This window comes from Erinaceus europaeus, chromosome 13 (genome assembly GCF_950295315.1).
Source record: "Erinaceus europaeus chromosome 13, mEriEur2.1, whole genome shotgun sequence".
Taxonomy (NCBI): Eukaryota; Metazoa; Chordata; class Mammalia; order Eulipotyphla; family Erinaceidae; genus Erinaceus; species Erinaceus europaeus.
This window is the reverse complement of record NC_080174.1, coordinates 95,089,600-95,112,827: the sequence shown is the minus strand read 5'-3', so window position 1 is coordinate 95,112,827 and position 23,228 is coordinate 95,089,600. Positions and strand designations below refer to the sequence as shown.

General features: G+C 42.4%; 1 protein-coding gene and 1 pseudogene across 1 annotated transcript in view; one reads left to right on the top strand and one right to left on the bottom strand.

Moving 5' to 3' along the window:
* The first annotated feature begins 7,571 nt into the window (after nt 1–7,571).
* The window catches only part of LOC132542433 (zinc finger protein 627-like), a 62,194-nt gene continuing 46,537 nt past the window's right edge, over nt 7,572–23,228 (top strand). The window contains exons 1-2 of the mRNA XM_060205050.1: nt 7,572–7,611; nt 7,939–7,996. Coding sequence (XP_060061033.1) covers nt 7,578–7,611; nt 7,939–7,996 — 92 coding nt within the window. The 5' untranslated portion in view covers nt 7,572–7,577. The remainder of the gene's footprint in view (nt 7,612–7,938; nt 7,997–23,228) is intronic.
* LOC103128074 (heterogeneous nuclear ribonucleoprotein A1-like) lies at nt 12,726–16,495 on the bottom strand (annotated as a pseudogene).

Sequence of the window (23,228 nt, the reverse complement as noted above, 5' to 3'; positions counted from 1 at the left end):
CTGTTAGCAGTCACTTAATCTCTCCTTAGGCCCCTCTCTCCTCTCTGTCACCAGCCACATGTGTTTGTACTCACGTGTGATTTACTGGGTTCCTGTGGTCATTCTAGTCCTGTCTTGTTTCGGTCCGGGTGGTCTCCTTTGGTATTCCTAGTTGATCCGGGAGAGGAGAGAAAGCTATCTGCTGCTCGTAGCTCCGCTGCCCTTGTTTTTTATTGTTGTCATTATTGCTGTCCTTGATTTTGGACATGACAGAAATGGAGAGAGGGGGAGAGAAGGATAGACACCTGAAGACCTGCTTTAACACCTGTGAAGTGACTCCCCTGCAGGTTGGGAGTCAGGGACTCAAACGGGGATCCTTAAACCTGTCTTTATCCTTTGCGCCAAGTGTGCTTAACCCATTGTGCTACCTCCTGACTCCAAACCACAGCCACTTTTTATCAATTTTTTAACTTTACTTTTAATTTGAGATCTTTTAAATTTTTTTTTCATTTGTTAATTGATAGAGACAGAGAAATTGAGAGAGAAGGGGAAGGTAGAGAGGAAGAGAAACAGAGACACCTGCAGAACTACTTTAACACCTGTAGAGCGACTACCCTGCAGGTGGAAAGCCAGGAGCTTGAACCAGGATCCTAACTGGTCCTTGCTCTTTGCACCACTTGTGCTTAAACCACTGTGCTATTACCTGACTCCCTTAAGATCTTTATATAATTTTGAATATTTATTATTTTTTTTCAGTATATGTTTTTAGTGAAATCTATTGTTAATGTCTGATTTTGTGGCTCATTATGTAAAAAATTTTCCTGCATCTTGATAATAGAATCAGTTACAGTTTTATATATTAAAATGTCATTAATTAATTGTTCATTATTTTTACAGTAATACAGCAGTGAAAATCTCTCAGTGCAAAAAAAGTCAGAATGGTAGAAAATCTCAAGCATGTGACGTATACAACAAATTATTCACTTATTCTATTCATCTTCAACAACATGAAAGAATTCACAGTAGAGAGAAAACCCTCTGAATGTAAACTATGTAGTAAAATATCCAGTTGTTCCAGTCATCTTTGGGCACATGAAAGAACTCAGAGTGGAGAGAAACCCTATGAATGTAAATGCTGTAGTAAAAGATTCAGTTCTTCCACTTATCTTCGGACACATCAAAGAATTCACAGTGGAAAGAGACCTTATGAATGTAAACTATGTAGGAAAACATTCAGGCAATACACTCATCTTCGGGTACATGAAAGAACTCACAGTGGAGAGAAATCCTATGAATGTAAACTGTGGTAAAACATTCAGTGATTTTGGTACTCTTTTGAAACATAAAAGAATTCACAGTGGAGAGAAACCCTATGAATGTAAACTATGTAGTAAGACATTCAGGCAGTACAGTCATCTTCAGAGTCATGAACAAACTCACAGTGGAGAGAAACCCTATGAATGTAAACAGTGTAGTAAAACATTCAGTTTTTCCACTTATCTTCAGACACATAAAAAAATTCACAGTGGAGAAAAACCCTATGAATGTAAACTATGTAGTAAGACATTCAGGCAGTACAGTCATCTTCAGAGTCATGAACAAACTCACAGTGGAGAGAAACCCTATGAATGTAAACAGTGTAGTAAAACATTTAGTTCTTCCACTTATCTTCAGACACAAAAAAATTCACAGTGGAGAGAAACCCTATGAATGTAAACTATGTAGTAAGACATTCAGGCGATCCAGTCATCTTCAAAGTCATGAACAAACTCATAGTGGAGAGAAACCCTATGAATGTAAACAGTGTAGTAAAACATTCCGTTCTGCTAGTCTTCAGACACATCAAAGAATTCACAGTGGAGAGAAACCCTATGAATGTAAACAGTGTAGAAAAACATTTGGTTGTTCTGGTAGTCTTCAGAGACATCAAAGTTTTCACAGTGGAGAGAAGCCCTATGAATGTAAACTAGTAAAACATTCAGGCTGTCCAGTAATCTTCGGGAACATGAAAGAATTCACAGTGGAGAGAAACCCTATGAATGTAAAGAATGTAGTAAAACATTCAGTCATCCTAATAGTCTTCAGGAACATGAAAGAATTCACAGTGGAGAGAAACCCTATGAATGTAAACTATGTAGTAAAACATTCAGGCAATACAGTCATCTTCAGAGTCATGAACAAACTCATAGTGGAGAGAAGCCCTATGAATGTAAACTATGTAGTAAAACATTCAGTTGTTCCAGTAGTCTTCAAAAACATGAAAGAATTCATAGAGAAATATCCTATGAATGTAAACAGTGTAGTAAAACTTTCAGTTGTTCAAGTCATCTTCAGAAACATGAAAGAACTCACAGTGCAGAGAAGCCATATGAATGTAAACAATGAAGTAAAGCATTCATGGAGTCTAGTTCACTTACATGAAACAAAACCCCAAGGAAGTTATAAAGCTTTCCAATGTTCCACTAATTTTGAAACACATGAACATATTCACAATGGAAATCAATGTGTTTTTTTTAAACTTCCCTTTTGTTGCCCTTGTATTAGTGTTGTAGTTATTATTGTTACTGATGTCATCGTTATTTGATAGGACAGAGAGAAATGGAGAGAGGAGGGGAAGACGGGGAGAGAAATATAAACATCTGCAGACCTGGTACTTGTGCATTGCGCCACATGTGCTTAACCTGCTGCACTACTACCCGACTCCCAGAAATCAGTCTTTTGAGCATAATCTGTACTATAGATTAGAGATGCAACGTGAGACATGATGCAGAGGCTTGTGGTTCAATATAATAGCTCTCAGGTGTGAGCCTCTGCACTACATGGGCTAGAGATATGTTCTGTTTTATGGTCTCTATCTGTCCATCTCGTGTAAATATAGAAGTAAATATAATTGTAGGGATTACAGTGCCATGTGAACCTGTACCTCTGAATATTCTATAAATGTAAGGAATATGAGTAAGTACTTTGATTCTTTAGCCTTTTTTTGGTAATATTTATCTTATTCATTTATTCCATTTCATTGCCCTTGTTTTATTGTTGTAATTATTATTGTTGTTGTTGTTGTTGGATAGGACAGAAATGGAGAGAGGAGGGGGAAGACAGAAAGATAGAGGCCTGCAGACTGCTTCACTGCTTGTGAAGCAGCAACTCCCCTGCAGGTGGGGAGCCAGGGCTCAAACCAGGATCCTTAGGAAGGTCCTTGCACTTTTTGCCACCTGTGCTTAATCTGCTGTGCCACAGCTCGACTCCCTCGATTCTTTATCTTAAAGTCTAATATATGAAAAAATCCACTTGGTACTGAGAACTTACTGATGTCAACAATGCTTAGATGTATTCAAATCAATAACAGTTTTTGCATATATAAAATCATTGGCATTAGAAAAACAATTCTTACCAGCGTAGACATTCTAGAATGACTTTACAGACCTAGAGAGGAACTTGAACTAGTGAGAACAGTGAATGTAAAACAGTGGAATAATAATGGATGCTACAATATGTGAATCTTTATTTTCTTTTTGCATAAATTGTATCTGTCTAGTTGAAAAGTACATATTCTCTCTAAATTTCTCATTTTATACTTTTTATTTAAATATTTTTATTTTATTTGGTAAGACAAAGAAATTGACTGGGAGGTGGTAGTAAGGGAGGGAAAGAGAGCCCCCTTCAGCACTGCCTCCCAGTCTGAAAGCTTGTGCCCTGCATGTGAACACTGGGGGCTTTTACCCATGTCGTAGTTCATGGGATCTTATTTTGATTATCAGGTTGCAAGTGTCTTGTCCCCTCTCCCCCTTCTCTGTTGATTTTTGTCTATTCTATTAAAGAAAATACTTAAAAATTATCTCCCGATGGATAAATGATTTCATAGCTAAAAATCATCAAATATTTAGATAAAAACATGCAGAACTCTCCTCCATATAGGTTTGTCAACATGTTCATCACTACAAACTTAGTTGCAAGGAAACCAAAAGCAAAAATAAATGAATACAGCTGTGTTGTTAAAGTTCGGGGCTCCAGCAGGCCGTGCTAGATTCGCGGCGGTAAATAGAGACTCAGGGACACACTGCTGGGCCGGGAAACTATTTCTTTATTCACGAACAACGATTCATAAACTCACCCAAACTAATCACCACACAGCTCTGTCCTGCATCCTCCTCTCGCAGCTGCGCCAAGAACTCCCGAACTACGTAGCATAGGGGTGCTTCCCTGTGTGAACAAAATGTCACAGGTGGTGGGATTGCTGTTCCTCACACTGTGCAGTAACTGGACAAGGCTCTCTTCTGCTGATGCATTTCACAGACTGTCCTGCTCCAATGCAGGACAGGCAGCTCCCCGACGATCAGTGGCATCTTCTGATCCAGGCGGCAGGGCTGAGCTCCATCTAGCAGTTCCTGGCATGTCTGCAGGAGTGGGCTGCACCATTAAGCTGTCCGGGCTGGCCTCTCTCGCAGCCATGACCCTCTCGCAGCCTCTTCCACACAGCTCTGCTAGCCTAGGCCCCTGACGCGGGAGGCTGGGGAACCTTAGGGGTCTCTTGTCACCTTCCAATGGTCGACTTAGAGTCCAGCAGACACTAAGTCCCTTCCCACACACCACAGCCTTGTGGGTTTGTGTGAGTCTTACTATAGTCCCAGTCTGACGTCAGCCATATGGGAATTATGTCCCAAAGTCCAGTATCCACACCTTGAGCTGTTCCCACCTATGTTACACTTGGAGTGTTGTGTGTGTAGTGGATGGGCCAGGAATATGCCATCAGAATCTGGAAGAAATGCAGGTCCAGTACCTACTTCAACACGAGGATAGTTGAACCCCAGAGAGGTCATGTGACTTCTTCAAATTCTCCTAAATTGGTCCACACATGCCAGGATTATTATTTATTTATTTTAATTTTTAAAATATTTAACGTTTTTCTTTTTGTTGCCCTTGTAGTTTTTTATTGATGTTGTAGTTACTGTTATTATGTCATCATTGTTAGATCGGACAGAAAGACCTGGAGAGAGGAGGGGAGCACAATCAGGGGAAGAGGAAGATAAGACACCTGCAGACCTGATTCACTGCAACTCCCCTGCAGGTGGGTATCTGGGGGCTCGAGCCGTGATTTTTACCCTGGTCCTTGTACTTTGCGCCACGTATGCTTTACCTGCTGCACTTCTGCCCGACTGACTGCCACAGGATCATTTGTTCACACATAATTATATGTATTGCATAGAGGTGTCCAGAAAACGACAGTGGGAAAAACAGGAAGAGAGACACCTGCAGCTCTGCTTCACCACTCGTGAAGCTTTCTTCCTGCATGTAGGGACTCAAACTCTGGTTTGTTCACTACAATGTTTGCTTTCTATGTGGTCCACAACCACCCAGCCCCCATATGCTTCAGGATTATCTTGTTTAATGAGGTGGATGGGTCCCTCCATAAGACCAACCTTGAAGCTGTAGGATACAGTCAGTGTGTGTGTGTGTTTGTGTAGGGGGTGCACAGAACTTCAGGCACTATGGGGTTGTCAGTGTCACTATTACTTAGAGAGGAGTCTCTTGAGCTAAAGGAGGAAGGAGACACAGACCTCTTCACCTCCGAGTAACAAATCTTTGGAGGAATTTGAGGATGGGAGCTCTTCTGGTGAGTGACCGTGGAATGAGAGGGGATTGCAGGCAAACGACCAGGACATGATCTGGCGAAGGAACTTGGCTCTGTCCTTGCACAGGATTGAAGCCCCTCTACCCTGGAGGGACCTCGACCATCTGATGAAGATCCCACCTCTGGTCAATAAGGCTGTTCTTCTTTTCCATCTCTCTGCTGACAGTTGACATCTACTTAATCTGTTTCTTTTTTCTTTAATTTATTAGGAGGATTAATTATTTACAGTCTGGTTGTCTTGCACCAAAGTAAAAGACTGTTCCATGGATTGAATTCAGAACATCATGGTTTTTCTTTTTAATTTTTTAAATTACCTTTATTTATTTATTGGATAGAGACAGCCAGAAATTGAGAGGGAAGGGGGTCAGAGAGGAAGAGAGACACCTGAAGCACTGCTTCACTGTGAAGTTTTCCCCTGCAAGTGGGGACCAGGGACTCGAACCTGGGTCCTTGCTCACTGTACCATATGCATTCAACCAGGCACGCCACCACCTGTCCCCAGAACCTCATGTTTTAATGGCCCAGTTTTTATCCACTGCACTACCTCCCACACCATAACTTTTTCCAATCTTAAATAGAAGGCAACGCTTAATGTCACTGACTTGATGACATCTAAGCCCACTCCTACTCTTCAGTCTCATCTTTCATTTTCCTTTCATATCAAGCCCTGAGTTGAGTGAAGCACTCATATTACTTCCCTGAATGAAGCTTTTTCTCTCTTAAGTCCTTTGGCTTCATGGTCCCCACTCCTCTATAAAAACAAAGATTCACTGTCTACAACCATGATTGTTGCTCCCTTACATGCTATCAAAGACTTCCCTCATCAGAACACAGCTCTGTTGTAAATTAACTTAAAAAATGGGTTTGCGGGTTGGGGCTGCTTGTGGCTGCTGCTGAGGTGCATAAAAGGATTAATGGCAGGAGCTGGAAACTGGTTTAAATAATACAAGGTTTATTAGGGTGAAATAGGTGAAAGGCAAAATACCCTCATCATCAAGGCTTAAGCGTACATTAAGTCTGTAACATCTGAATATAGTTATATTTTTTCTTGTTGTTTTAACCATTTTATATATTGTTATGAGTTCCCTTTATCATTACTTTTCAAATTATTGATCACTATTGCCTGGATTGACTTGTGTCTAAGTAAGTTAATTAAAGGATTCACAGTGGTGGAAGTTAACAGTTGTTTCCATCCATGAGTTGGAGCTCAGTGGTTTAAAAACCTCTTTTTTTTTTCCTTCCCTGTAGGCTATGGGAGCCTGAGGGCTTTTAAACTATCAATAGGCTTCTTAGCTTAATCACTGACTCCTGACCAAGAGATAAAGCAGGGTGTGGCAGAGATAATCCAGTGGTTATGCAAAGAGACTTTCACAGCCCCTCAGCTATGCCACCGAGGTATAGGTCTTCTCCTGAGTTTCCCGGTTAGATCTCTGTCCCCTGGTGTCCTTCCCTGTCACTGCTCCAGATTCTGAGGATAGTAGCAATGGAGACTCAGAGTTGCACTTGGTGAGTCTCTGGGGAGTCCTCTCCTCCCTTCAGCTGTCCCCTTGTAGGTGGAGCAGACTGGAGGTGGTGTCTCAACTGATAAACTGCTGAACCATTAGCAGTCACTTAACCTCTCCTTAGGCTCCTCTCTCCTCTCTGTCACCAGCCACATGTGTTTGTACTCACGAGTGATTTACTGGGTTGCTGTGGTCATTCTAGTCCTGTCTTGTTTCGGTCCCGGGTGGTCTCCTTTGGTATTTCTAGTTGATCCGGGAGAAGTCAAGAGAGGAGAGGAGAGGAGAGAAAGTGATCTGCTGCTCGTAGCTCCACCTCCGGAAGTCAAATCCCTCACTCACATTTTCTCACATGAACACATTGCACATATTTTAGGGCTCAGTGACCTGTGAGGATGTAGCTGTGATATTCACTCAAGAGGAGTGGACACTATTGAATCCTTCAGAGAAGAAACTACAGAGATGTGATGTGTGAAAACTTGAGGAACTTTCTTTCACTAGGTAACTCTAACTGCCTTAATTTTTCAACTAGAAGACAAATCACTTTTTGTTCACCAGTGTAGACACGGAGATACTGTTCAGTGAACAAGGTTTGATAGTGACTCATGATGGGTGAAAAGTTCAATTTGTGTAATTTCTTTTTGTATTAATTAATTAATTCTTTTTTTTTACCAGAGCACTGTTCAGCTCTAGCTTAGGTGGTGTGGGGGATTGAACCTGGGACTTCATAGCCTCAGGCATGAGAGTCTGTTTGCATAACCATTATGCTATCTACCCTCTGCCCCAATATTTATAATTTCGAATACGTTTTATATTTTGCAATTTTAGAAAAGATACAAGAACATTCCACCAAAGGGCAGCATATCTTGCATGGAAGTAAACAAAGGTGAGAGTCACATTTACAATAAAACATGATGTACCACCTAAAAAATGACTGTTTTCAAAAGTGTTGTCTCTGTAATTTACTGAGATCAGGTGCCTGCATGGTTTCCCTGAATTAGTAGACTCAAGGGTTCTTAATTGTGTGCTCTCTACTGACCTAACAATTGCATATGACCCCTTTTAATACAGTTCATTAAGAAAATGAAAGTTATAGTCACTGCCACAAATAGATCAATTTTTTAAATAAGCAAATCAAAAATACTTCATGACGAGGTTATAGAATCATTGGACAAGTAACTCCAATGTGATGTATGTGATGTACATGACTGAAGTTCCTGTCTGAGGCACTGAGTACCATAATGATGTCCTACATTATCTGTCTTTTCTCCACTTTACAGGAAAATCTTTCTCACATGTAACAAGTAAATGGAAAAATTTAAATAGGGGCAAAGATGTTATGTCTTTATTAAATAATACACTTGAAAGCAATAAGAATATCTTCAATGTATGAATATCTATATATTTAAATATTTTTATTTATTTTCTTTTTTGTTGTCCTTGTTTTTCATTGATGTCGTTATTGTTATTGATGTTGTCATTGTTAGATAGGACAGAGAGAAATGGAGAGAGAAGGGGAAGACAGAGAGGGGAAGAGAAAGATAGATACCTGCAGACCTGCCTCACCACCTGTGAAGCAATCCCCCTGCAGGAGGGGAGCCGGGGGCTAGAACCATGATCCTTGCAAATATCTATATTTTTGATACTTAGACGTAGCCCTTCCAGAAAAGATCATTATTTCCAGTGCAAAATTTCAACACAGAGCCAAAACTTGCTATTCACCAATAGAAGTTCAATTAATGCATGCAAAATACCTGTAATGATATCATTATATTTGGCATAATATCTTTATATAAAAGTATTTAGATATTATTGAGTTTTTGTTTTTATTTATTTAGATATGTATTGGATAGAGACACCCAGAAATCAGTAGGAATGGGGAGTCAGATAGGGGAGTGACAAAGACTCCTGCATTCCTACTTCACCACTTGCAAAGCTTTCTGCCTGCAGGTGGGGATGGGCGCTTGAACCCTCTTCTTTGCTTGTTGTAGCATGTGCGCTCAGGCAGGTACACCACTGCCCAGCCCTTTTTATCATTTTTTACGTTACTTTTAACTTGAGATCTTTTTATTATTTTTCAATATCTGTGATTTTTTCAGTATATGTTTTTTAAAAATACTTAATTATTATCCCTTTTGTTGTCCTTGTTTTTTTATTATTGTAGTTATTATTGTTGTTTTTACTGATGTTGTCATTGTTGGATAGGATAGAGAGAAATGGAAAAAGAAAGGGAAATACAGAGGGGGGTGAGATAGATAGACACCTCCAGACATATTTTACTGCCTGTGAAGCGACTCCCCTGCAGGTGGGGAGCCAGGGGCTCAAACCAGGATCCTTACAGTTTTCACCACCTGTGCTTAACCGCCTTCACTACCACCCGACTCCCTCAGTATATGTTTTAGTCAAATCTATTTCTAATGTCTGATTTTGTGGCTTATTAAGTAAAATAATGTCCTGCATTTTGATAATCAATTAGTGTTAGTCATTAAAATGTCATTAATTAATTGTTAATTATTTTACAGTAATAACACAGTAAAAATCTCTGAGGGCAAAGACAGTCAGAATGCTGGAATATCTCAAGAATGTGAAGTATACAGCCAATTATTCACTTATCCTATTCATTTTCAAAAACACGTAAGAATTCACAGTGGAGACAAACCCTATGAATATAAACAATGTAATGGAACATTAAAGAGATCCAGTCATTTTTGGAAACATTAAAAAACTGACAGGGGAGAGAAACCCTATGAGTGTAAACAATGTAGCAAAACATTCAGTCAAGCTGGTCATTTTCATGTACATGAACGAACTCACAGTGGAGAGAAACCCTTTGAATGTAAACAATGTAGTAAAACATTCAGTTGTTCCAGTCATCTTCAGAGACATAAAAGAATTCACAGTGGAGAGAAACCCTATGAATGTAAATTGTGTAGTAAAACATTCAGGCAGTCCAGTACTCTTCGGGCAAATGAAAGAATTCACAGTGGAGAGAAACCCTATGAATGTAAACAGTGTAATAAAACATTCAGTGATTCCAGTCATCATCAGAGTCATGAAAGAATTCATAGTGGAGAGAAACCCTATGAATGTAAACAGTGTTGTAAAACATTGAGTTGTTCCAGTAGTCTTCGGACACATGAAAGAATTAACAGTGGAGTTAAACCCTATGAATGTAAACAATGTAATAAAACATACTGTTCTTCCTGTAGTCTTTGGGCACATGAAAGAATTCACATTGGAGAGTAACCCTATGAATGTAAACAATGTAGTAAAACATTCGGGCATTTCAGTCATCTTCGGAGACATGAAAGAATTCACAGGAGAGAAAAACCTTATGAATATAAACAATGTAGTAAAACATTTCGGCAGTCTGGTGGTCTTCAGAGACATGAAAGAATTTACAGTGGAGAGAAACCCTATGAATGCAGTGTAGTAAAACATTCAGTTGTTGCAGTAGTCTTCAGTAACAATAACAATAAAACCTATAAAAATGGAAAACAAAGGCAACAAAAGGGAAAGTAAATAATAAAAACAACAAATAAATAAAAATATAATGAGGAAAAAGAGACAAAAACCTTTATCTTGGTTCATCACTCATGAAGTTTTCCCTTTTGCATTTGGGGAGCAGGGGCTTGAATTTGGTTCCTTTTGCATGGTACCATGTGCACTGCACTAAACCCTACCACCAAGTCCCCATTGAAAACAATTTTTTAATACAGGGTAAGGTTTTGCATTATCTAAACTAGACCAAAAAAAAAAAAAAAAAACGAAGAATAAGAAAAAGAATGTTGGGAGTCTGGCTGTAGTGCAAGTGGCACAAAGCCGAAGAACCTGTGGCTAAGAAAGCTGTGGTAGACACACACAATGGGATACTATGCAGCTATTAAGAACAATGAATCCACCTTCTCTGACCCATCTTGGACAGAACTAGAAGGAATTGTGTTATTTGAGCTAAGTCAGAAAGATAAAGATGAGTATGGGACAATCCCACTCATCACCAGAAGTTGAGAAAAGATCAGAAAGGGAAAGTAAAAGCAGGATTTGACTAAATAGAGAGTAGGACACCACCATAAAAACTCTGGTGAGGGAGTCGGGCTGTAGCGCAGCGGGTTAAGCGCAGGTGGCGCAAAGCACAAGGACCGGCATAAGGATCCCGGTTCGAACCCCGGCTCCCCACCTGCAGGGGAGTCGCTTCACAGGCAGTGAAGCAGGTCTGCAGGTGTCTATCTTTCTCTCCTCTCTGTCTTCCCCTCCTCTCTCCATTTCTCTCTGTCCTATCCAACAACAACTACAACAATAAAACAACAAGGGCAACAAAAGGGAATAAATAAATAAAATAAATATATTTTTTAAAAAAAACGCTTAAAAAAAAAACCTCTGGTGAGTTGGAGGGTGGACATTCAGCTTCCCGGGGTGGCAGGGGAGGGGTTGCAAGGGTGGGTAGGTGGAATGGGACACAGTCTTTTGGTGGTGGGAATGGTGTTTATGTACACTCCTATTAAAGTATAGTGAAATAAATCACTAATATGAGGGGAAAAATTGATTGTATGTCTCAAACTTTTTAAAACACAGACTGGGACTTTTGAATACATAGTCTTTGATATGCAGACTTTCTCAAAAGCCTACAGCAGGTAGAACAGAAGCAACCAGTGGCACAGCTATATACGAGATACTGGGTATTAAAGAACAAACCCTAACAAAGGGACTTTTCAAAGTTAACCCAATTACGAAATAATGTGATGATAATAATAACTATCCACTGTCTTCTTGAACCCTTAAGAGACCCTAAGCCCCTGGCTCCCCACCTGCACAGGGGGTTTCTTCAAAGCAGTTAAGCAGGTTTGTGGGTGTCTATCTTTCCTCCTGATCGTCTACCCCTCCTCTCCATTTCTCTCTGTCCCATCCAACACTGCTGACATCAATAACAACAATAATAATAACTACAACAATAAAAAGGCAAACAAAAGATGAATAAATAAATATTTTTTAAAAATTAAAAGGAGGCCCTGCCTCACAAGGGAAAGATAGGGACAGGCTGGGAGTATGGATTGACCTGCCAATGCCCATATTCAGCAGGGAGCAATTCCAGAAACCAGACCTCCACTTTCTGCATCCCACAATGACTCTGGGTCCATACTCCCAGAGGGATAAAGACTAGTCAAGGGAGGGGATAGGATACAGAGTTCTGGGGGTGGGAATTGTGTGGAGTTGTTTTTCCTAGGTTTTTTTCAGTGTTTCTTTTTTATAAATAAAAATTTAAAAACCAGTTTCAGGGGGATGATGGTCTCCAGAAAATTGGGACTTGCCTGATCCCAGGACACATGTGTTGAGTTTTTCATTGTTTTTTTGTTTCTGAGAGTTTGAGAGAGGAGGAATTCCACCACACTGTTCCACCCCAAGTGGAACTTTTCCTCTCTCTGGTGCTCCCGTAGGGTGCTCAGACCTGAAATCTCATATACAGTACATAAAATGCTCTCCTGTATGAACCAGCTCTGTATCCAGTGTTCATATTTATTTATATTCAGTAGCACAGTATTTTGTTTTTTTTAAAAGACATTTATTCAGCATCATGATCAGACCATTAGATTTAGCAATAAACAGCATGGGTTAAAAAAAAGACTACATTAAAACCCATTGTTGGAATGCTTTACACTTTCCACAAAACAGAAACTAAAATAACCTGTTAGACAATTAGTCACAAATAGAGTCCTCCAAAGTTTTTTTCCCCATACACAAGAGTGTTGTCTAACACAAGTCTTCTTTGTAGCAGCTAGGCCCTGCCACCACTGTGATTGGCTGAGTTCACAAATCTGTCGCTTCCCTGTCACTTCTCTGGCTCTGCTCTCCTGCTAACCTTTGTTTCCTGGAGATTAAAACCTCCTGCCACTGCCATAGCTACTGCTGCTCTTGCAGCCACCATATCCACCTTGGTTTTGTGATTTGGCACCATAGGGGCCAGAGCTTCGGCGTCCAAAGTTTTCTCCTTTCATAGGGCCAAAATTAGAGGACTGGTTACTGTGACTGCCAAAAACATTGTAGCTTCTGCCACCTCCAAAATTACTCCCATCCTTGCCAAATCCATTGTAGCCATCCATACTGCCCCCACCTTGGCCACCACCTCAGCTGCCAACAAAGCCACCTTGACCACTAAAGTCTCCTCCTTGGCCAAAGTTGTCACTGCCACCAAAGCCACCTCCACGGCCACCACCAAAGTTTCCAGAACCACTTTGTCCTCTGTGGCTGGACGAGGCTCTAGCCATGTCTTGCTGTGATAAGGATTTCCTTGCTTCACAGGTGTGGCCACTCACTGTATAGTATTTCTGAATGACAGGCTTGTCGACAGAATCATGGTCATCAAAGGTTACAGAAGCAAAGCCTCTCCTTTTGCCACTGCCCCGGTCAGTCATGATTTCAATAACTTCAATTTTCCCATAGTGTTCAAAATAGTCTCTTAGATGGTGTTCTTCAGTGTGTTCTTTTTGCTCCCCACAAAAATCTTTTTCACAGTTCTGTGGGCACCAGGTCATTGAGAATCTTCTCTAGAGACGGCTGTCTTTGGTTCCACAACTCTCCCATCCACTCTGTGTGACCTCACATTCATGGCAGCACCCACCTCCTCCATGGTGGCATATGCGATAAAACTGAAACCCCTGGAGCTCTTGGAGTTTGAGTCTCATAACCACACAGTCTGTGAGAGTTGCCCACTCCTCAGAATGGCTACTAAGACTCTCATCGGTTGTTTCGAAGCTCAAGCCTCCGATGAAGAGCTTCTGTAGCTGTTCTGGCTCCTGGGGAGACTTGTTTCAAAGCTCAAGCCCTGATGAAGAGCTTCCACAACTGTTATGGCTCCTTCAGAGACTCAGATTTCGAAATGATGGCAACAGACAGAGACAATCTCAGGATGCTCACTTGGTGACGTCCACGGACAGAAAGCAGTGATGTAGTTGATGTCTGTAGCTCAGTGTTTATAGGAGCACATCCCTTTGGATGCCAGCTTTCCTCTCTCCAGGAATGCAGACGTCAGCAATCTCAGGATGTCAAAATTTAGACAACTTCCTTCCTCCCCAAGCCTACATTATAGACAGAGGACCCTGCTTACCTGGGGCTTCCAGTGCAGAGCAGCTCACAGGCTCTCTTCAGAGCCTGTTAGAGATGGAAGTCCTGGAGAAGTGCTTCTGCTGATTCTGGGGACAGACCAGTGGCTCTCCACAGTGAGCAGTCATTGACACATCTCTAGATATGTGGGCCAGTGGAATCCACCCAGAAGGTGTGGAGCTGCCCCGAGGGGTGGGTGGGAAGGGTCAGCATAGACGATTGTCATCAAGATATTTCTGGTCCTAGGACCCAGGTTCAAGCCCCAGGTCCCCACCTGCATGGGGAAAACTTTCAAGTGGTGAGGCTGTGCTGCAGGTGTCTCTCTGTCTCTCTCCCTCTTTCCCTCTCTATTTATGGCTGTCTCTAGCCAAGAAGTAAAGCTAATAATAATAATTTTTTAATAAAGGAGAAAAAAAAACATTTCTGCTCCTCCACTGGTCCCTTCATGACACTTTATTCTATTTCCTCCTTTTTCTTCTTTTCATAGGAGCACTTATTGGCTTTCACTTCCAGTGGTGCCAGTGATTGACCTTCAACCCCTGATGTCTCTGGCTTACAGTTTTTTCTTTAACAAGTGTGTTACTTCCAAGTACCAGGCTCTGCATTTAACAAGATGGCTATTAGTTGGGGTTGGGGGGGGGGGGAGACAGATAGCATAATGGTTACACAAAGAGATTTTCATGCCTGAGGCTCCAAAGTGTGAGGTTCAATCCCAAGTATCACCAGAAGCCAAAGTTGAACAGTGTTCCAGTAAAACAAAGAAATATATAAATAAATACAATGGGAAGGAAAGAGACCATGATTGTTATTTATGCAAAGAAACTCTAGTGACTTAATCTCCAAATCTCAGGTTTAATCTTTGCACCAGCATCATTAGAGCTGAGCAGTGCCCTTGTTAAATTGTTTCTGACCATATGCATTACAAAGACAAATTGAGGCCAACCAACTGGAACCCACACAAACTGACATGACTCCAGTATATAAGTGAAGTATAAGGAATTTATTCTTAAGTTTGAAAGAGTGAAAATATGGACAGTCCACATACTTACAAAGAGACATCACCAAAGGACAAAAGACAAAGACAAACCTCAGCTGAGTGATCCCAGGCCGGTACCAAGTCTGGTCCAGTTGCTCTGAGACAAACAGGTTTGAAATTCACCCTCCTTTTTGGGGAAAAGTGAAGGGGCATCTGTATGATTGAGGTGGGTCTACATGTCCTTGCTAATTTATCTTTGGTGTCAAAGTTTCAAGGAGAACATTCCATTCTTATCTTCCAGGGAGGAAGCCAGCAGTGTTTGCAGAAGCCAAATGGACAAGTTAACATAGAGCTGAGAGACCAGGGTCACAGAGTGTGCAGTTTCAAGGCAAACATTTGAATCCACCAGATGTGGAGCTGAAGCAATCAGTGCATTAGTGTAATTTCATCACATCTAGTTTCTAAGACATCTTCTCTACTTCAAGGAACTAGTCCAAATTTGGGAAATTCTATTTTCTCACTCTGGTAAGAAAAAGGAAAAGTGGGGCTGAGTGGTGGTGCACCTAGGTGAGCACATGTCACAGTGGAAGGACCCAGGTTAGAGCTCCCGGGCCCCACCTGCAGGGAGAAAGCTTTGCAAGTGGAGAAGCAGGACTGCAGTTGTCTCTCTGTCTCTCTCCCTCCCTATCTCCCCATCCCTCTTGATTTCTGGATGTCTCTGTTCAATAAATAAATGAAGATAATTTAAGTCTCATGACTGTAACATGTGCTCTCAACCAGGTGCGCCATCACCACGCCCCAACTCTCAATTTCTCTTTCTCGACCGAAAATAAATACAAATCGAATCAATAAAAATGCAAACAACTTAGATTGTTCTCATTAAGTCACCATCGGGGCCAGAGCAGCTCACTCATTCATTATCTAGAGCTTCTGGCTCCTTAAAAACCACAAGAAACCGACCCTCAACCACCAGGCTAGAGAGGCAGCATTGGGCTTCAGGGCAGAGACCTCTGTTTCCGGGAGTGTCAGCTTAGGCCAGCCACACGGGCTGCTGGGACTTGTAGTTCGCACGGCTCTTCTTCTGCGGCTGATGGCGAGGAGGCGGACTACAACTCCCGTCAGGCCAAGTGGCGACAGCGGGGTCCTGCACACAGGCGGCTGGGCGGCAGGTTTGAGTTGTAGCTGCCAGTCGGCTGTTGCATGGCGGGTCAGGTCAGTCGCAGCTGCTGGGTGTCGGGTGGCGGCGTGACCCGGCCTTAAAGACCGGGGGCTCTGCATGTGTCGGGGAGGTGCGCCAGCGTCGCCTCTGGCCATTCTGCGCCGCCTCTCTGCTGGTCTGGGGCCCGCGGAGCTGCGGGGAGGTGCGGGGCCCGCGGGGGCGCAGCGTGAGCCGCTGGGCCTGGCGCAGGGTGTCCCGGGCAGGCTCCGGCCGGGCTCCGGCGGGCGACCGGGGGCATGGACCCGTGGCGGGGAGCGGCGCTGAGCGCGGCGGCCTCTGGCCTTGGCCGCAGGCGGACCAGCGCGTGTGCGAAGGCGCGGTGCTGCAGGTCCGTGTGCGCGCCAGCTGCGTGTCTGCTGCCTGGCGGGACTGGCCTGCTGGAGCTGGTCCCGCTGCAGGATCCTGTGCAGCGACTCTGCTTTCGCCTTACGTGCCACCACGAGGCCGGTCGGGGCAAACCTAGGCATTGGAGGCGCTCAGTCGCTATTATTATTTCAATACTTTATTCTCTCTCTCTCTCTCTTTTCTTGAACTGAGAACTGCTCAGCTCTGGTGATTTATGGTGGTGCAGGGGATTGAATCTGGGACTTTGGAGCCTCAGGCATGGGAGTCTGTTTGCATAACCATTATTTTATCTACCCCTGCCCTATTTATTCCCTTTTGCTTCCCTTGTTTTATTGTTGTAAGTGCTATAGTTTTTATTGATGTTGTTGGATAGGACAGAGAGAAATGGAGAGAGGAGGGGAAGACAGAGAGGGGGAGAGAAAGACAGACACCTGCAGACCTGCTTGGCCCCCTTGTGGATCCTTAGGCTGGTTCCTGAGCTTGGAGCCACTTACAGTTAACCCGCTGCGCTACCGCTTGACTTCCATTTACTAGATTTTTGTGGATGTTTTTGTTGAAGATAAGTTAAAAGGTTGAAAGATGTCAGAGTTTGTTTGCTTTGTCATGGTCCTAATATGCCGCGCCGCGGAGAAGAGAGAGAGGAGATCCGGAGCAAATGGGGTACACAAATCTTTCTTATTGGATCAGGAGGGGTGGCTCAGGCGTGACGTGTTGGGTAGGACTGGTTGAAAAGGGCAGTGTGAGAATATTGCAGGAAGTGGTAAAACCTGGGGGCATAGACTGCATCTGAATAATTCCTCAACATCACTAATAGACAGGATAACTCGCTAAATCTTTCAATAACCTCTTCTGTTTCCATTGCACAGCTAGGGTATTGTACCTTTTGTTCACTACAGTATCTTCCATCTAGGGCCCATACTGTCCAGTGAAGAGGCTGTGCTGCTAGATTTAAACAGAGTCTCAAGCTATTGCTATGATTGATCTTCCCTTTTCTGGCCTGAAAGACATTCAGGGAAAGAGGAAGAGATGGCAGTTTCTTGGGTAAGTGACTTGCCAACATGAATGTCTGTTTCTTTTTCCTCTTGAATAAGTTGAATTTTAATTGTTACATGTTTCATTTACTGTTTCTTTTTTCCCCGTCGTATTTCTTTTTGTATCTCTGTCTTTTTTTTTTTTTTTTTTCCTCCAGGGTTATTGCATGGTGCCTACACCATGAATCCACCGCTCCTGTAGGCCATTTTTTCCCCCTTTTCTGTTGCCCTAGTTGTTGCAGCCTCATTGCGGTTATTATTGCCATTGTTGACGTTGCTTTGTTGTTGGATAGGACAGAGAGAAATGTAGAGAGGAGGGGGAGAGAAAGATAGACACCTGCAGACCTGCTTCACCACCCGTGAAGCGACTCCCCTGCAGGTGGGGAGCCGGGGGCTCAAACCGGGATCCTTACACCGGTCCCTGTGCTTTGCGCCATGTTCCGCTTAACCCACTGTGCCACCGCCTGACCTCCCTCTGTCTCTTTCTACCAGGGCACTGCTCTTTTCTGGCTTATGCTGGGTCAGGGAATAGAGCCTGGAACCTGAGAGATCAGGGAGAAACTTTACATTATCTCACCTCCCTACTATTTATTTTCACATTTTTTATTATGTAATTTTTACGTATACAATTTTAATGCTGTGTTCCGGGAGATATCACAGTGGTTAAGGAACTAGACACTCAAGCATGAGGTCCTGAGTTCTGTCACCGGCAGCACACGTACCAGAGTGATGTCTGGCTCTTTCTCTTCTTCTATGTTTCTCATGAATAAAATAAATAAAATCTTTAAAAAAAAAAATGGAAATGCTGACCAGACCATAGGATATAGGGTTACAATTCCATACAGTTCCCACCACAAGAATGCCATATCCTATCCCCTCTCCTGATAACTTTCCTATTCTTTATCCCTCTGGTGGTATGGACCCAGGACCATTATGTGGTCCAAAAGGTGGAAGTCTGGCTTCTGTAATGGCTTCCCCACTGCACATGAGCATTAACAGGTCAATCCATACTCCCAGCCTGTCTGCCTCTTTTTGTAGTTGGGCAGAGCTCTGGGGAAGCAGGATACTCTTATTTTATTTTATTTATTTTTTTAAATTATTTCTATGAGAGAGACCAGCATAGTGCTCAGCTCTGGCTTACCTTGATGCTTGGGGTTGAGAGCCTCAAGTATGGAAGTGTTTTGCATAACCACTATGCTATTTCCCCAGCCACTTACTCTTACATCTCTAACTTTCCATTTAGTATTATCACTGAGACCCAGTGTCACCATTGTTGAATGTCATTATATATAGATACAGATATAAATAGATACAAGAAGAGGGGTGGGGGTGAAGACTTCTCTCTACAGCTGTTGGAGAGATGGGTCTTGAACACATCTGAGTTCTCACAGGTGATCATTTGTAGTCTCCACGTGGTATGCCACCATAAAGACCCTGTGAAATAATTGTTGAATACCAAGACATAACTCGTGTTGTAAAGTGCAACTTTGTCACACCCAGATACTGAGTTTCAAGCCCTGACAACACAGATAGACATGAAAAGGGAACCTTCATGGGTGTTATTCTGGCGTGTTTTCTGTTTTTTTTTTTTTTATTTGTTTGTTTTTGTCTAATCTATCTAGAGAAAATGAATAAATAAAATTGTTCGATGAGAAATATTGGAATCATGCACAAGTAAGCTGCAGTAGAATAAATACTTCCTAAGGTTGAGAGTCTTCACTTTTCTCTTTCTTTTTTAATTTAATTTTTTTATTTTATTTATAAAAAGGAAACACTGACAAAACCATAGGATAAAAGGGGTACTACTCCACACAGTTCCCAAGCAAGGTCATTGTGAAATGCAGAAGTCTGCCTTCTGGAATTACTTCCCCACTGTACATAGGCATTGACAGGTTGATCCATACTGCCAGCCTGCCTCTCTCTTTCGGTAGTGGGTTGGGGTTCTGTGGAATCCGTGCTCCAGGACACATTGTTGAACTTGTTTATTTTCGTTCTATTTCATAGGGTCTGTGGCTATACTAGTTTTTTTTTGTTGTTGTTTTTTTCCTCTGAGCCTGAAATCTGATATGCAGGTGGATCCAAGTTATTGTCTGGGGAGATGATGTCATGGCTGGAAAAAAGGATCATAAAGCTGGATCAGGACAGAGAGTAGCTCCGAAGTATGAAAAAGGTGTCAAGGAGTCGGGCGGTAGCACAGCAGGTTAAGCGCAGGTGACGCAAATTGCAAGGATGGGCATAAGCATCCCGGCTAGAGCCCTGGCTCCCCACCTGCAGGGGAGTTGCTTCACAAGCAGTGAAGCAGGTCTGTAAGTATCTATCTTTCTCTCCCCCTCTCTGTCTTACTCTCCTCTATCCAACAACAATGACATCAATCATAACTACAACAGTAAAACAACAAGGGCAACAAAAGGGAATAAATGATAAATAAATATAAAAAAAAAAGAAAAAGGTGTCTAAGTATTGTTGACCATAAACCCTATCGATTTGACGTGATGTAGGGCCCACAGTCAGCTTAGGAGCCTATGTGACCTCTGCATGCCTGTAGATCTGAGCTCACATTCTGTGGTCATCAGTAGGAAGGTTCCAAGCTAGCCTAATATCAGGACCCATCTTCCTCAGGTGGTAGATAAGAGTATGTTGTCCAGCCTCCCTTCAGAGGATGAAATATTCTCTACCATTGTTGATCCAAGTTGTGGGTAAGGTCCTGTGGGGACCCACAAAGGGGTCTCTTTTGTTGTTCCTGACAGAGATGACTGGTACTACTACTACTAGTGTTTGCCCTTCTTTCGTAGCCAGTCAACAGCGTCAGGTTGAGCCTGATGTAAAGTTTCGAGACCTCCTTTGAATCTGGAGAGGTGGCAGTCGTTGACTATATGGGTCATAGTCTGTCTGTAGCCGCAGGGGCAGTGATGACTGGTATCAGAAGTTCTCACCATAGCAATCAGGCAAGAGAAAGGAATCAAAGGAATACAGATTGGAAGGGAAGAAGTCAACCTTTCACTATTTGCAGTTGATAGGATAGTGTACATAGAAAAACATAAAAAGGAGTCTGGTGGTGGTGCACCTATTGAGCGCACATGTTACAGTGTGCAAGGATCCAGGTTCGAGCCCCCGGTCCCCACCTGCAAGGGGAGAGCTTCACAAGTGGCTTAGCAGAGCTGCAGGTGTCTTTCTGTCTCTCTCCCTTTCTATCAACCCCTTCCTTCTCCATTTCTGTCTCCAATAAACAAATAAAGACAATAAAAAATAATTTTAGTAGTGGTCTGGGAGGTGACGCAGTGGCTAAGGCACTCGACTCTGAAGCATGAGGTCCTGAGTTTGAACCCCAGTAGCACATGTACCAGAGTGATGGCTTGTTGGTATGCTTCTAAATTCTGCTTCTAAACCCCTTCTGTTACATTGCTTGAGACTGTAGTCTATTTATATAATCATTGTTCTCATTGGATTAATCTCCACTGATTAGCTTGCTATTCTCCCCACCACCTATCCTATGCACTTCCTGTTCCTGAAACTTCCACCTCAGGAGATAGATAGGACAGAATTGTGATTAGAGATTAGGTTGTTGAACTGCTTTCCCAGCTCAGCCATGAGTCCCTGGTCATCTGTCTCCCGCCCGGGAAGCTAGCCCGGCAATGGATGGTTCTTTCTCTACTCCTATTTTTCTCATGAATTCATGAATTAATTTTTAAAAAAATAAAAGTCTAAATAATCCAGGAGAAAGTTACTGGAAGTTATTAGGCAATATGGCAAGGAGTCCGGATACAAAATCAAGTGTACAAAAATCAGTGACATTGCTTTATGCAAACACTAAATCCAAAGGAGGATATCCAGAATTCACTCCCATGTAAAAAAATTTGTTTTATTTGTTATTGGATAGAGACAAAGAGAAATTGAGAGAGAATGGGGAGACAGAGAGGAAGAGATACAGAGAGACACCCGCAGACCTGCTTCACTGCTGAGCGACTCCCCTGCAGGTGGGGAGCCAGGACTCGAACCAGGATCCTTACGCAGGTCCTTGCGCTTTGCGCCACATGCGCTTAACCCACTGCACCACCGCCTGACTCCACACTCCCTTTTTCTGTTGCAGCAATATCAATAAAACATTTAGGAATAAATCTGACCAAAGACATGAAAGAACTGTACACTGAACTGAGTCAGTATTCAAAGAAATAGAAAGTGATAGGGGCTTGGAGGTGGCACACCTGGTTGAGAGCACATGTTACAGTGTGCAAGGACCCAGGTTTGAGTCCCCAGTCCCCGCCTTCAGGGGGAAAGCTTCACAAGTGGTGAAGCAGAGCTACAGGTGCCTCTCTATCTGTCTTTTCTGTAGTCCCCCTTTCCATTCAATTTCTGGCTGTCTGTATCTAACAAATAAATAAAGAATTTTTCTTTAAAAAATAGAAGTAGAGGGGCCAGGCAGTGGCACACCTGGTTAAGAGCATACACTATAGTGCACAGGGATATGGGTTCAATTCCCTGGTCCCCACCTGCAGGGGGAAAGTTTCACGAGTGGTGAAGCAGGGCTGCAGGTTTCTCTCTGTCTCTCTCCATTTCTATCTTCCCTTCCCCTCAATTTCTGTCTTTATCTAATAATAAATATAAAGTTAAAAAAATTTTAAAGTTAGAAAAAAACCTCCATTCTTTAAAAAAAAAAAAAAAAGAAGTAGAAAATGATAATAACAAACCAATGGGACTTCATCAAATTGAAAAACTACACAGCCAAAGAAACTATCCCACAAACAAAGGGATCCCTCAGAGAATGGGAGATCTTCAGATGCCATATATCAGACAAGTAATGAATAACCACATATACAAAGAGCTCAGCAAACTTAGCAACAAAAACCCAAATGTCCCCAACCAAAAATGGGCAGAGGATATGAACAGAATATTCACAACAGAAGAAATCCAAAAGGGTGACAAACACATGAAAAATTGCTCCAGGTCACTGATTGTCAAAGAAATGCAAATAAAGACAACTTTGAGCTAGCACCTCACCCCTGTGAGAATGGCAAACATCAAAAAGGACAACAGCAACAAATGCTGGAGAGGCTGTGGGGACAGAGGAACCCTGTGCACTACTGGTGGGAATGTAAATTGGTCCAACCTCTGTGGAGATCTGTCTGGAGAACTCTCACAAAGCTAGACATGGACTTTCCATATGACCTAGTAATTCCTCTCCTGGGGATACTCACGGACACCATAACACCCAACCAGAAAGATATGTATACACCTATGTTCATAGCAGCATGATTTGTGTTAGTTAAAACCTGGAAGCAACCCAGGTGCTCAACAACAGAGGAGTGGCTGAGAAAGCTGTGGTATATATACACAATGGAATACTACACAGCTATTAAGAACAGTGAACCCACCTTCTCTGACTCATCTTGGATAGAGCTGGAAGGAATTTTCTCTCTTTTTTAAAGTAGCTTTTTAAAATATTTGTGTATTTATT